Below are 15275 nucleotides of genomic sequence, written 5' to 3' on the forward strand. Positions count from 1 at the left end.
AGGATGATGTTCTTAGGCTTCCAAACTTCACACCTTTTCCTCCAAACGAAACAATGATCATTATGCCCCAAAAGTTACATTTTTGTTCAATTAGACCACAGGACATGTCTACAAAAATTTGCAAACATTAATCTGGCTTTTTTACGTTTCTTTTGAAGTAATGGCTTCTTCCTGGCAGAGTTGCCTTTCAGCCCATGTTGATACCGTACTCATTTTACTATGGATATTGACACAATCTTACCAGCTTCTGTCATCATCTTCACAAGGTCTTTTGCTTTTGTCCTTGGGTTGATATGCACATATCAGACCAAAGCACGTTCATATCTGGGACACAGAACCTGTCTCCTTCCTGAGTGGTGTGATGGTTGGACATTCCCATCTTTTTTGTACTTGTGTATAATTGTTTGTACAGATGAAAGAGGCACCTGCAGGTATCTTGAAATTGTACCCAAGGATGAGACAGACCACAATTCTCTTCCTGACATGTTGCCTGATTTCTTTCAGATGTTGCCAAAAAAACCTATCAGAAGCTTCCAAACACCTGACATCATCATATGGGCAGTCTAGAATTGTTTACAGGCATAGTAATCTTAGTGTATGTAAACTTTTGACTTTGCAGTAAGCAATAAAAATGCCTTAAAACATTCTTTCTCTCATTATTCTGGCATTTGGCAAATATTAATTATGGTAATCCTAACGGACCTAAAACGGGAAAGGTTTATTATGATTTCATGTAACATATTAAGAAAAACATGAATGTGTGCCTTTATAGTGTATGTAAACTTCTGGTTTCAACTGTAAGTGTGCAGGATCTAGAGATCTTACTTTATATAGAAACTAGCTGAAGAGCCCGGCGTTGCCTGGGCATAGTAAATATCTGCGGTTAGTTATAGCACCTCACTTCTCTTATTTTCCCATCATGCCTCTCATTTTCCCAATCACATCTTTCATTTTCCCCCTCACATCTCTCATTTTCTCCCTCACACCTCTCATTTTCTCCCTCACACCTCTCATTCCCCCCTAACACTTGTCATTTCGACCTCACATCTGTCATTTTCCAATCACTCCACTATTTTCCCTCACTCCTCTCATTTTGCAATCACACCTTTTCATTTTCACCTCACACCTCTCATTTTCACCTCAGTATATACATGTTTGTCATCTCCCTTATATATAGCATACACCTGTATGTCGTCTCCTGTATATAGTATATACCTGTTTGTCATCTCCCCTGTATATAGTATATACCTGCTGTGTGTCATCTCCCCTGTATATAGTATATACCTGTATGTCTTCTCCTTCTATATATAGTATATACCTGTATGTCATCTCCTCCTGTATATAGTATATATCTGTGTGTCATCTCCTCCTGTATATAGTATATACCTGTAGGTCATCTGCTCCTGTTTATAGTATATACCTGTGTGTCATCTCCACCTGTATATAGTATATACCTGTAGGTCATCTGCTCCTGTATATAGTATATACCTGTGTGTCATCTCCTCCTGTATATAGTATATACCTGTAGGTCATCTGCTCCTGTATATAGTATATACCTGTATGTCATCTCCCCTGTATATAATATATACCTATGTGTCATCTCCTCCTGTATTAGACCGCATTCACACGTTATTTGGTCAGTATTTTTACCTCAGTATTTGTAAGCTAAATTGGCAGCCTGATAAATCCCCAGCCAACAGGAAGCCCTCCCCCTGGCAGTATATATTAGCTCACACATACACATAATAGACAGGTCATGTGACTGACAGCTGCCGTATTTCCTATATGGAACATTTGTTGCTCTTGTAGTTTGTCTGCTTATTAATCAGATTTTTATTTTTGAAGGATAATACCAGACTTGTGTGTGTTTTAGGGCGAATTTCGTTTGTCAAGTTGTGTGTGTTGAGTTGCGTGTGGCGACATGCATGTAGCGACTTTTGTGAGATGAGTTTTGTGTGGCAACATGCGTGCAGCAACTTTTTGTGTCGAGTTGCATGTGACAGGTTAGTGTAGCAAGTTGTGTGCAGCAAGTTTTGCGCATGGCGAGTTTTGCGCGTGGTGAGTTTTATGTGTAGTACCTTTTGAGTATGTGCAAGTTTTGTGTGAGGCAACTTTTGCATATGTTGCAACTTTTGTGCATGTGGCAATTTTTCCGCGTGTGCAAGTTTTGCGTGTGGTGAGTTTTCCATGAGGTGAGTTTTGCACTTGTGGCGAGTTTTGCATGAGCCTAGTTTTTGCATGCGGCGACTTTTGTGTTTCGACTTTTATGTGGCGAGGTTGGTGTATGTGTGGTGAAATGTGTGCTGAGGGTGATATGTGTTCAAGCACATATTGTGTGTGTGTTCATATCCCCGTGTGTGGTGAGTATCCCATGTCGGGGGCCCCACCTTAGCAACTGTACGGTATATACTCTTTGGCGCCATCGCTCTCATTCTTTAAGTCCCCCTTGTTCACATCTGGCAGCTGTCAATTTGCCTCCTACACTTTTCCTTTCATTTTTTCCCATTATGTAGATAGGGGCAAAATTGTTTGGTGAATTGGAAAGCGCGGGGTTAAAATTTCACCTCACAACATAGCCTATGACGCTCTCGGGGTCCAGACGTGTGACTGTGCAAAATTTTGTGGCTGTTGCTGCGACTCCTCCAACACTTTTCCTTTCACTTTTTCCCCATTATGTAGATAGGGGCAAAATTGTTTGGTGAATTGGAACGCGCGGGGTTAAAATTTCGCCTCGCAACATAGCCTATGACGCTCTCGGGGTCCAGACGTGTGACTGTGCAAAATTTTGTGGCTGTAGCTGCGACGGTGCAGATGCCAATCCCGGACATACATAAACACACACACACACATTCAGCTTTATATATTAGATAACACAGGCTCACTATTGTAATTATAATCAAACTTTACCACTTTAACATAACAATAAAAATCATGTTTTAATACACCCCTTAATTAGGGTTAATTACCGGTATATACAGTTAGGGCCAGAAATATTTGGACAGTGACACAAGTTTTGTTATTTTAGCTGTTTACAAAAACATGTTCAGAAATACAATTATATATATAATATGGGCTGAAAGTGCACACTCCCAGCTGCAATATGATAGTTTCCACATCCAAATCGGAGAAAGGGTTTAGGAATCATAGCTCTGTAATGCATAGCGTCCTCTTTTTCAAGGGACCAAAAGTAATTGGACAATGGACTCTAAGGGCTGCAATTAACTCTGAAGGCGTCTCCCTCGTTAACCTGTAATCAATGAAGTAGTTAAAAGGTCAGGGGTGGATTCCAGGTGTGTGGTTTTGCATTTGGAAGCTGTTGCTGTGAGCAGACAACATGCGGTCAAAGGAACTCTCAATTGAGGTGAAGCAGAACATCCTGAGGCTGAAAAAAAAGAAAAAATCCATCAGAGAGATAGCAGACATGCTTGGAGTAGCAAAATCAACAGTTGGGTACATTCTGAGAAAAAAGGAATTGACTGGTGAGCTTGGGAACTCAAAAAGGCCTGGGCGTCCACGGATGACAACAGTGGTGGATGATCGCCGCATACTTAATTTGGTGAAGAAGAACCCGTTCACAACATCAACTGAAGTCCAGAACACTCTCAGTGAAGTAGGTGTATCTGTCTCTAAGTCAACAGTAAAGAGAAGACTCCATGACAGTAAATACAAAGGGTTCACATCTAGATGCAAACCATTCATCAATACCAAAAATAGACAGGCCAGAGTTAAATTTGCAGAAAAACACCTCAAGAAGCCAGCTCAGTTCTGGAAAAGTATTCTATGGACAGATGAGACAAAGATCAACCTGTACCAGAATGATGGGAAGAAAAAAGTTTGGAGAAGAAAGGGAACGGCACATGATCCAAGGCACACCACATCCTCTGTAAAACATGGTGGAGGCAACGTGATGGCATGGACATGCATGGCTTTCAATGGCACTGGGTCACTTGTGTTTATTGATGACATAAGAGCAGACAAGAGTAGCCGGATGAATTCTGAAGTGTACCGGGATATACTTTCAGCCCAGATTCAGCCAAATGCTGCAAAGTTGATTGGACCGCGCTTCATAGTACAGATGGACAATGACCCCAAGCATACATCCAAAGCTACCCAGGAGTTCATGAGTGCCAAAAAGTGGAACATTCTGCAATGGCCAAGTCAATCTCCCGATCTAAACCCAATTGAGCATGCATTTCACTTGCTCAAATCCAGACTTAAGACAGAAAGACCCACAAACAAGCAAGACCTGAAGGCTGCGGCTGTAAAGGCCTGGCAAAGCATTAAGGAGGAAACCCAGCGTTTGGTGATGTCCATGGGTTCCAGACTTAAGGCAGTGATTGCCTCCAAAGGATTTGCAACAAAATATTGAAAATAAAAATATTTTGTTTGGGTTATGTTTATTTGTCCAATTACTTTTGACCTCCTAAAATGTGGAGTGTTTGTACAATTCCTACATTTTCTATCAGATATTTTTGTTCAACCCTTCAAATTAAACGTTACAATCTGCACTTGAATCCTGTTGTAGAGGTTTCATTTCAAATCCAATGTGGTGGCATGCAGAGCCCAACTCGCGAAAATTGTGTCACTGTCCAAATATTTCTGGCCCTAACTGTAGCGCAGCACACAACTGAGGGAACCATGCTCTCCGTTCATTTTTAGTCGACAGAGATAAACTGCAGCAACATGGAGGATATTATACAGCAGAGCTGAGTGTTCTGATCTGAATCAACCTCTGATCAACCTCTGAACACTTGTTACTAAGCTCTGCACAATGTTTTTCTTTCTCCCTTTCGACTCTCTACTTTCCATAGAGGATGATGGCTGTGTGGCATGACACCTGCCGTCTGTCTCCTCTAAGCAGGATGGACTTGAGCTGCTTTTTCACAGTGGAAGACACATTTTAGAGGCAGGGGGAAAGAAGAAGTATCTAATTAGCGGGGAAGGAGATGAATTTCTCTGCCAAGATAAAAATTTCTTATAATCACTAGTCATGAGCGAATATACTCATTACTCGAGATTTCCCGAGCACGCTTGGGTGTCCATCGAATATTTTTTAGAGCTCGGAGATTTAGTTTTCTTCACCGTAGCTGAATGATTTACAACTATTAGCCAGCTTGATTACATGTGGGGATTCCCTAGGAACCAGGCAACTTCCACATGTACTCAGCCTGGCTAATATCTGTAAATCATTCAGCTGAGGCAATGAAAACAATCTCCGAGCACTAAAAAATACTAGAATGACACTAATAATCACCTGTGCTAATGTTTTATGCAAAGTTTGTTAAAGGGAATCTGTCACCCCAAAAATCGTATATGAGCTAAGGCCACTGGCATCAGGGGCTTATCTACAGCATTGTGTAATGCTGTAGATAAGCCCCTGATGTAACGGAAAGGTAAAAAAAAACAGGTTAGATTATACTCACCCAGGGACGGTCTCGCTGCGGTCCGGGTCCGATGGGCATCGCAGTCCGGGTCCGGCGCCTTTTATCTTCTTACGATGACGTTCTCTTCTTGTTTTCCTGCCGCGGCTCCGGTGCAGTTGTACTTTGTCTGTCCTGTTGAGGGCAGAGCAAAGTACTGCAGTGCGCAGGCACCAGGAAAGGTCAGAGAGGCCCAGCACCTGCGCACTGCAGTACTTTGCTCTGCCCTCAACAGAGCAGACAAAGTACGCCTGCACAGGAGCGGCGGCAAGAAGACAAGAAGAAGACATGATCGTATGAAGATGGGAGGAACTGGACCCGGACTGCGATGCCCATCGGACCTGGACCGCAATGGGACCGCCCCCTGGGTAAATATAATATAACCTGTTTTTCTTACCTTTCAGGTTACATCGGGGGCTTATCTACAGCATTCTGTAATGTTTGCCGGTGGCCTTAGCTCATATACGATTTTTGGGGTGACAGATTCCCTTTAAAAGTACACTTCTATTTTAAAATAAAAAACATTATTCTGTGAGGCTGTCACTAGATGTCTAAGCTATATGTGTTCTACCCAGTGGATTCAATGTGAACTGCAGTTTGTCAACCATTTGCTAGCATGTTGCACTATCATGTTACATTTGTATCATCAGAACTGAGTCCTTATCCAAATCAAAGAAAAGATAAGGATGGACACATCTCTCTGTAAACATCAGTTTTCCTGCATATTGTAATCTGCACACATCTGTAAAACTGAAGTTTCCCATTTTTGATGACTAAGAATACATTTCCATAGAATGAATGCAAATGGACATCCAAGATAGAAGGAATGTATATTGATGACTTCTCAAAGCTCCTAAACCTTGGCATGACAAAGAAAAGTCAAGTTGAAGCACAAGTCTTATGGTCGGCTAAGAAGTATAACTATTCAAGAGATTGCTCCATTAGCTCCCCGGCAGTCATGGCATTGACTCCATAGACAACGCATACCTTTCTCATTCATGGTGTCTTCTTGTATTCTTGTCACTGCTTCATTGCCATCAGTTTCATTGTTCCCCACTGCAATGGATCACAGAATTATTTATTGCTTGAATTACAATGAAATGATAATAATTGTTGTATAATGCTGGCTGTTTTACAGAGAATGAAGTTCTTATGGATTAAGAAAATAAAAGAACAATAACCAACGCCACATCATCATGTGCCTATTGGTTACATTTTTCCCCCAAACAATTACTGTGTTGGCATATATGATAAACTAGTATATATATATTACAGAAAAATCATTTCCCCCCTTTTCAAATTTCTCTTTCCTTCTAAACCAGACAAGTGAACTGCTCATCATTGCTCAGAATCCTGTATTCACTGAGCTGCAGCATGTGCTACATGTTCACAGATCGACCAGAAGAAGAATCCAATTTCACCTGTCAGAAGTGTAGACTAGTGGCCCTTTTAGAAGAAAAGGTGCGGGGTCTGGAAGAAAGAATAGCAACTTTGAAACTCATCAAAGAGAATGAAGACTTTCTAGACAGAACAGAAGCATCTCTACTGGTCACAGAAGGTGCAAAAAGTGTCAGAGAACCTCCAAAAGCAGATGAGTGGAAGCATGTGACCAAAAGAAGCAAGAAGACCATGGAGAAATCACCAACCACACAACTGAAGAACCGATATCAAATCTTTGTAGAGGATGAAGATGGCACACCTAAGAATGAAGCAATACCAGCAAGCAAAAAAGAAAAGGGCACACAGCAACAAGTGACAGCAAAAAGTACAGCCAAGAAGCAACGAAGAGAGGTGGTGGTGGGAGACTCACTACTGAGAGGCACAGAAGCAGCCATCTGCAGACCGGACATAACTGCAAGAGAAGTATGCTGCCTTCCAGGTGCGATGATCAAGGATGTGACCGATAGGATACCAAAGCTCTTCAGCTCCAAGGACGTCCACCCATTTCTTCTGATACATGTTGGCACCAATGACACGGCAAGGAAGGACCTACCGACAATCTGCAAGGACTTTGAAGAGTTGGGGAAGAAAGTAAAGGAACTGGATGCACAGGTAGTTTTTTCTTCTATCCTTCCAGTAGATGGGCATGGCACCAGGAGATGGAACAGGATCCTTGATGCAAACAACTGGCTAAGACGATGGTGCAGACAACAAGGATTTGGATTCCTGGACCACGGTGTGAATTACTGGTATGATGGACTCCTCGCCAGAGACGGACTACACCTCAACAAACCTGGGAAACACACATTCGCCAGAAGACTCGCTACACTCATCAGGAGGGCGTTAAACTAGAAGAAGAGGGGACGGGAAGAAAAACATTAGACTCGAACAAAGACGACCCAGGAAAACATACTCAGAAGGGAGGTAAGAACATTTCTAAAACAATCCACAGTGAGGAGATTGGAACAAAACAAAATCCTCTAAACTGCATGCTCGCAAACGCCAGAAGCCTGACAAACAAGATGGAAGAACTAGAAGCAGAAATATCTACAGGTAACTTTGACATAGTGGGAATAACCGAGACATGGTTAGATGAAAGCTATGACTGGGCAGTTAACTTACAGGGTTACAGTCTGTTTAGAAAGGATCGTAAAAATCGGAGAGGAGGAGGGGTTTGTCTCTATGTAAAGTCTTGTCTAAAGTCCACTTTAAGGGAGGATATTAGTGAAGGGAATGAGGATGTCGAGTCCATATGGGTTGAAATTCATGGAGGGAAAAATGGTAACAAAATTCTCATTGGGGTCTGTTACAAACCCCCAAATATAACAGAAAGCATGGAAAGTCTACTTCTAAAGCAGATAGATGAAGCTGCAACCCATAATGAGGTCCTGGTTATGGGGGACTTTAACTACCCGGATATTAACTGGGAAACAGAAACCTGTGAAACCCATAAAGGCAACAGGTTTCTGCTAATAACCAAGAAAAATTATCTTTCACAATTGGTGCAGAATCCAACCAGAGGAGCAGCACTTTTAGACCTAATACTATCTAATAGACCTGACAGAATAACAAATCTGCAGGTGGTTGGGCATTTAGGAAATAGCGACCACAATATTGTGCAGTTCCACCTGTCTTTCACTAGGGGGACTTGTCAGGGAGTCACAAAAACATTGAACTTTAGGAAGGCAAAGTTTGAACAGCTTAGAGATGCCCTTAATCTGGTAGACTGGGACAATATCCTCAGAAATGAGAATACAGATAATAAATGGGAAATGTTTAAGAACATCCTAAATAGGCAGTGTAAGCGGTTTATACCTTGTGGGAATAAAAGGACTAGAAATAGGAAAAACCCAATGTGGCTAAACAAAGAAGTAAGACAGGCAATTAACAGTAAAAAGAAAGCATTTGCACTACTAAAGCAGGATGGCACCATTGAAGCTCTAAAAAACTATAGGGAGAAAAATACTTTATCTAAAAAACTAATTAAAGCTGCCAAAAAGGAAACAGAGAAGCACATTGCTAAGGAGAGTAAAACTAATCCCAAACTGTTCTTCAACTATATCAATAGTAAAAGAATAAAAACTGAAAATGTAGGCCCCTTAAAAAATAGTGAGGAAAGAATGGTTGTAGATGACGAGGAAAAAGCTAACATATTAAACACCTTCTTCTCCACGGTATTCACGGTGGAAAATGAAATGCTAGGTGAAATCCCAAGAAACAATGAAAACCCTATATTAAGAGTCACCAATCTAACCCAAGAAGAGGTGCGAAACCGGCTAAATAAGATTAAAATAGATAAATCTCCGGGTCCGGATGGCATACACCCACGAGTACTAAGAGAACTAAGTAATGTAATAGATAAACCATTATTTCTTATTTTTAGTGACTCTATAGCGACAGGGTCTGTTCCGCAGGACTGGCGCATAGCAAATGTGGTGCCAATATTCAAAAAGGGCTCTAAAAGTGAACCTGGAAATTATAGGCCAGTAAGTCTAACCTCTATTGTTGGTAAAATATTTGAAGGGTTTCTGAGGGATGTTATTCTGGATTATCTCAATGAGAATAACTGTTTAACTCCATATCAGCATGGGTTTATGAGAAATCGCTCCTGTCAAACCAATCTAATCAGTTTTTATGAAGAGGTAAGCTATAGACTGGACCACGGTGAGTCATTGGACGTGGTATATCTCGATTTTTCCAAAGCGTTTGATACCGTGCCGCACAAGAGGTTGGTACACAAAATGAGAATGCTTGGTCTGGGGGAAAATGTGTGTAAATGGGTTAGTAACTGGCTTAGTGATAGAAAGCAGAGGGTGGTTATAAATGGTATAGTCTCTAACTGGGTCGCTGTGACCAGTGGGGTACCGCAGGGGTCAGTATTGGGACCTGTTCTCTTCAACATATTCATTAATGATCTGGTAGAAGGTTTACACAGTAAAATATCGATATTTGCAGATGATACAAAACTATGTAAAGCAGTTAATACAAGAGAAGATAGTATTCTGCTACAGATGGATCTGGATAAGTTGGAAACTTGGGCTGAAAGGTGGCAGATGAGGTTTAACAATGATAAATGTAAGGTTATACACATGGGAAGAGGGAATCAATATCACCATTACACACTGAACGGGAAACCACTGGGTAAATCTGACAGGGAGAAGGACTTGGGGATCCTAGTTAATGATAAACTTACCTGGAGCAGCCAGTGCCAGGCAGCAGCTGCCAAGGCAAACAGGATCATGGGGTGCATTAAAAGAGGTCTGGATACACATGATGAGAGCATTATACTGCCTCTGTACAAATCCCTAGTTAGACCGCACATGGAGTACTGTGTCCAGTTTTGGGCACCGGTGCTCAGGAAGGATATAATGGAACTAGAGAGAGTACAAAGGAGGGCAACAAAATTAATAAAGGGGATGGGAGAACTACAATACCCAGATAGATTAGCGAAATTAGGATTATTTAGTCTAGAAAAAAGACGACTGAGGGGCGATCTAATAACCATGTATAAGTATATAAGGGGACAATACAAATATCTCGCTGAGGATCTGTTTATACCAAGGAAGGTGACGGGCACAAGGGGGCATTGTTTGCGTCTGGAGGAGAGAAGGTTTTTCCACCAACATAGAAGAGGATTCTTTACTGTTAGGGCAGTGAGAATCTGGAATTGCTTGCCTGAGGAGGTGGTGATGGCGAACTCAGTCGAGGGGTTCAAGAGAGGCCTGGATGTCTTCCTGGAGCAGAACAATATTGTATCATACAATTATTAGGTTCTGTAGAAGGACGTAGATCTGGGGATTTATTATGATGGAATATAGGCTGAACTGGATGGACAAATGTCTTTTTTCGGCCTTACTAACTATGTTACTATGTTACTGAAACAACAGACTAACTGTAACGCTTGGAATTAGAATAGATTCTCATCAAGGATCATGCTATACAGAACAGATCAGAAATGCAGGAAATGAAAGGAAACTGGGAGATGGAGCTTTCTTCATCATGTATCCACAGCCCTGTTCTGAAGGAAACTCACTTTTGCCTACTAAACATACCTTACTGTATTTGGACTAATACCATTGCTCCATGTATGGATAATCTCATAGAATCATCATGGGAGAATCTGATAACAGATAACTGGCAGTTGTCATGCCTTAAAAGATTTGACCACTCTGCTAGTTTAGTAAATACAGTTACACAAGTATACGCCGTAGATCAGGGGTGGGAGCCTTTTTTCTGCCAAGGGTCATTTGGACATTTATACCATCCTTCAGGGGCCATACAAACTGTGCACTAACTCTGCCCACAAAGTACGTCTGGACTCTGGCACTCGTGTCAGGACGTAATCTTTCTCGGCACATGCCCAGTGTTCAGTAGTGATCGCTGCATGCACATGCTCACAAAGCAAGAAGAAAATAAAAGGGTTGGCGGCTATCAAAACACAGCTGCCGCCCAAACACTGCAGTCCCTAGGAAACAGCCTAGGGCCGGATAAAATGTAATCATGGGCTGTAAACGGCCCACTGGCCTGAGGTCCCCCACCACTGCCGTAGACAGAGTGCAGGACTCCTGAGTGCTAGAGAATATTATAGCAGTGAGTGTCAGACTCGGCTCATGAAAAGGTGACAATTCAGTTCAGTCCAGGTCCCCTCCTCTTCTCCTTACATACTGCCCCTATTGGACAAATCATCAGTCGATTTGGTTTTCAGCAGCACCACTACGCTAATGGCATCCAATTATACACATATAATGACATCACCCCCGCATTAAGAGAAAATACCAGAGATTGTTTGCTTTCTATAACATCATGTCCTCCCTCCATCCGAAACTAGATCATTCAAAAACTGAACTCCTTGTGTTTCCTCCCTTTGCTAACCTTCCTTAACCCGATATTACCGTAGGTAAATAGAAAAAGCTCAACAGGACTGGATTTTCCTTTTCCAAAAGAAAATATAGTGCATACAAAAGAAACATTTACATGGTCGACATGACCCAGTTGACCCGTTTCGACTGCACCAGGCAGTCTTACTCATGAGACAGTTTTCTTTAGGGTACCGTCACACAGTGGCATTTTGATCGCTACGACGGCACGATTTGTGACGTTCCAGCGATATATCCGTGACGTTCCAGCGATCTCGCTGTGTCTGACACGCTCCTGCGATCAGGGACCCCGCTGAGAATCGTACGTCGTAGCAGATCGTTTGAAACTTTCTTTCGTCGTCTAGTGTCCCGCTGTGGCGGCATGATCGCATGGTGTAACAAAGGTGTGCACGATATTGTATACGATGTGCGCATAGTAACCAACGGCTTCTACATCGCACATACGTCATGAAATTATCGCTCCAGCGTCGTACATTGCAAAGTGTGACATCAGTCTACGACGCTGGTGCGATATTGTTACGATGCTGGAGCGTCACGGATCGTGCCGTCGTAGCGATCAAAATGCCACTGTGTGATGGTACCCTTAGACTATCACCTCACCTCACTAATCTAACTATTCACTGTTCTCACTTCTTAAAGTTTCCACAGAATCTGGTCCCTCTTCGTCTGTCTCCTCACCCTTCATACAATCAATAGCACTTTTGATCTGTACTTATACAGATCCTGGACGATCCTGTCTTGTGTCTCCCCTACTTCCTCATAGATTGTAAGCTTGTTAGCAGGGTCCTGTTTCTTGGTAATTGTCGAATTATGTGTTACTCTGCACTGTCCTATATTGTCTGTAAATGTCTTCACAGAATTGTAAAGTGCTCCAGAATAGGTTGGTGCTATAGAAGTAAAATAATTTTTAGAATTATTTGCATACTCTCCTTTAATGAACCAGAACATTATCAATGGCAACCGCCATAGCCTTGCTAGTGCTCAGACTGCGGTTAGCCCTGATCCATCCATCACACCTTGTGTTCTAATATGAGAATCCATGGCACTGCTGGTGCAGGGCTTACAGTTCTTATCTATCCTAAGCATGCAGGGATGAGACTTAGCTTGGCGCTCTCAGTAAATGTAATGCCGGCTACTGTGCCTTCGCTCCATGATCAGACAGTCTGGGGCACAATATGAAAGAGGGCAGATTCCAGCAATAGGCCTCATTCAGACGATCGTGGCTTTTCACATACTCCAAAACCGATCAAAGTGTCATTAGTGTTTTAATCCGAATTTTATCAGTGTTTGGTGTTTAAATTTTTACCATTAGTATTCCATCAGTGATTTTCTCGTACGTAAACAGATTCTCCTTTTCAGTGCAATGGCTGAATGAGGCCCAAGCAGAACTAGAGCGCCAAATGACACAGTATGGAGAGTGTCATGATCCCAATGGCAGGGGATCACAAAAGGACAAGCACAAAAACAAAACAAGCTCTAGGGTGATGGAACCTGAGCTGACCGCGATCCTGAACCTAAACACACAACTAGCAGTAGCCGGGGAACGTGCCTACGATGATTCCTAGACGTCTCGCGCCAGCCGAAGGATTAACTTCCCCTATAAGAAGAAACACAGACCTCACTTGCCTCAAGAGAAACACCCCACAGAAATAGCAGCCCCCCACATGTAATAACGGTGAAATGAGAGGAAAGCACATACGTAGTTATGAAAATAGAATCAGCAAAAATGAGGCCCGCTAAAGCTAGATAGCAGAGGATACAAAAGTGAACTGCGCGGTCAGCGAAAAACCCTTCAAAAAAAACATCCTGAAATTACTTGAACTCATGTGCCAACTTATGGAACATGAGGAGTAATTTCAGCCCACTAGAGCAACCAGCAGCAAGGAATCACATCTCTGCAAGCTGGACTAAGACAAAAATTAAGCAAAACGTGGAACAGGAAAATCAAAACTTAGCTTGTCCTGAAGATAACAGACGCAGGGAGCAGAGGTAAATAGACACGCTGATTACATTGATAGCCGGCGAGGAAATGACAAAAAAGCCAGGTTAAATAGGAAACTCCCATAACCTGATGGAACAGGTGGACACCAGAGACCGCAGAGAACACAAGTCACCCAGTACCATCAGTAACCACCAGAGGGAGCCCAAAAACAGAACTCACAACAGTACCCCCCCCTTGAGGAGGGGTCACCGAACCCTCACGAGAACCACCAGGGCGACCAGGATGAGCCCTATGAAAAGCACGGACCAAATCGGCAGCATGAACATCAGAGGCAATCACCCAAGAATTATCCTCCTGACCATAACCCTTCCACTTGACCAAATACTGGAGTTTCCGTCTGGAAACACGAGAATCCAAGATCTTCTCCACAACATACTCCAATTCACCCTCCACCAGCACCGGAGCAGGAGGCTCAAGCGAAGGAACGACAGGTACCTCATACTTCCGCAACAACGACCGATGGAACACATTATGAATAGCAAACGATGCCGGGAGATCCAAACGAAACGACACAGGGTAAAGAATTTCCATGATCCTATAGGGACCGATGAACCGAGGCTTGAACTTAGGAGAAGAGACCTTCATAGGAACAAAACGAGAAGACAACCACACCAAGTCCCCAACAAGAAGTCGAGGACCCACGCGGCGACGGCGATTAGCAAACTGCTGAGCCCTCTCCTGGGACAACTTCAAATTGTCCACCACATGACTCCAAATCCGATGCAACCTATCCACCACTATGTCCACTCCAGGACAATCAGAAGGCTCCACCTGACCAGAGGAAAAACGAGGATGAAACCCCGAATTACAAAAGAAAGGAGACACCAAGGTAGCAGAACTAGCCCGATTATTAAGGGCAAACTCGGCAAGCGGCAAAAAGGAAACCCAGTCATCTTGATCAGCAGAAACAAAACACCTTAAATAAGTTTCTAAAGTCTGATTAGTTCGTTCCGTCTGGCCATTCGTCTGAGGATGGAATGCAGACAAAAGGACAAATCAATGCCCATCTTAGCACAGAACGTCCGCCAAAATCTAGACACAAACTGGGATCCCCTGTCAGAAACGATGTTCTCCGGAATGCCATGCAGACAGACCACGTTTTGAAAAAACAGAGGGACCAACTCAGAGGAGGAAGGTAACTTAGGCAAGGGTACCAGATGAACCATCTTAGAAAAGCGGTCACACACAACCCATATGACGGACATTTTTTGAGAGACAGGGAGATCCGAAATAAAGTCCATGGAAATGTGCGTCCAAGGCCTCTTCGGGATAGGCAAAGGTAACAACAATCCACTGGCCCAAGAACAGCAAGGCTTAGCCCGAGCGCAAACTCCACAAGACTGCACGGAAGAACGCACATCCCTCGACAAGGAAGGCCACCAAAAAGACCTGGCCACCAAGTCTCTAGTACCAAATATTCCAGGATGACCTGCCAACACAGAAGAATGGACCTCGGAGATGACTCTACTGGTCCAATTATCCGGAACAAACAGTCTTTCCGGCGGACAACGATCAGGTTTATCCGCCTGAAACTCC

The 15275-nt window shown here is 42.9% G+C and overlaps 1 protein-coding gene across 1 annotated transcript in view; it reads right to left on the minus strand.

Moving 5' to 3' along the window:
* DHRSX (dehydrogenase/reductase X-linked) overlaps positions 1 to 15275 on the minus strand; it is a 480717-nt gene that overhangs the window by 384207 nt on the left and 81235 nt on the right. The window contains exon 3 of the mRNA XM_069761561.1: positions 6408 to 6476. Coding sequence (XP_069617662.1) covers positions 6408 to 6476 — 69 coding nt within the window. The remainder of the gene's footprint in view (positions 1 to 6407; positions 6477 to 15275) is intronic.

This window comes from Ranitomeya imitator, chromosome 3 (genome assembly GCF_032444005.1).
Source record: "Ranitomeya imitator isolate aRanImi1 chromosome 3, aRanImi1.pri, whole genome shotgun sequence".
Lineage (NCBI taxonomy): Eukaryota > Metazoa > Chordata > Amphibia > Anura > Dendrobatidae > Ranitomeya > Ranitomeya imitator.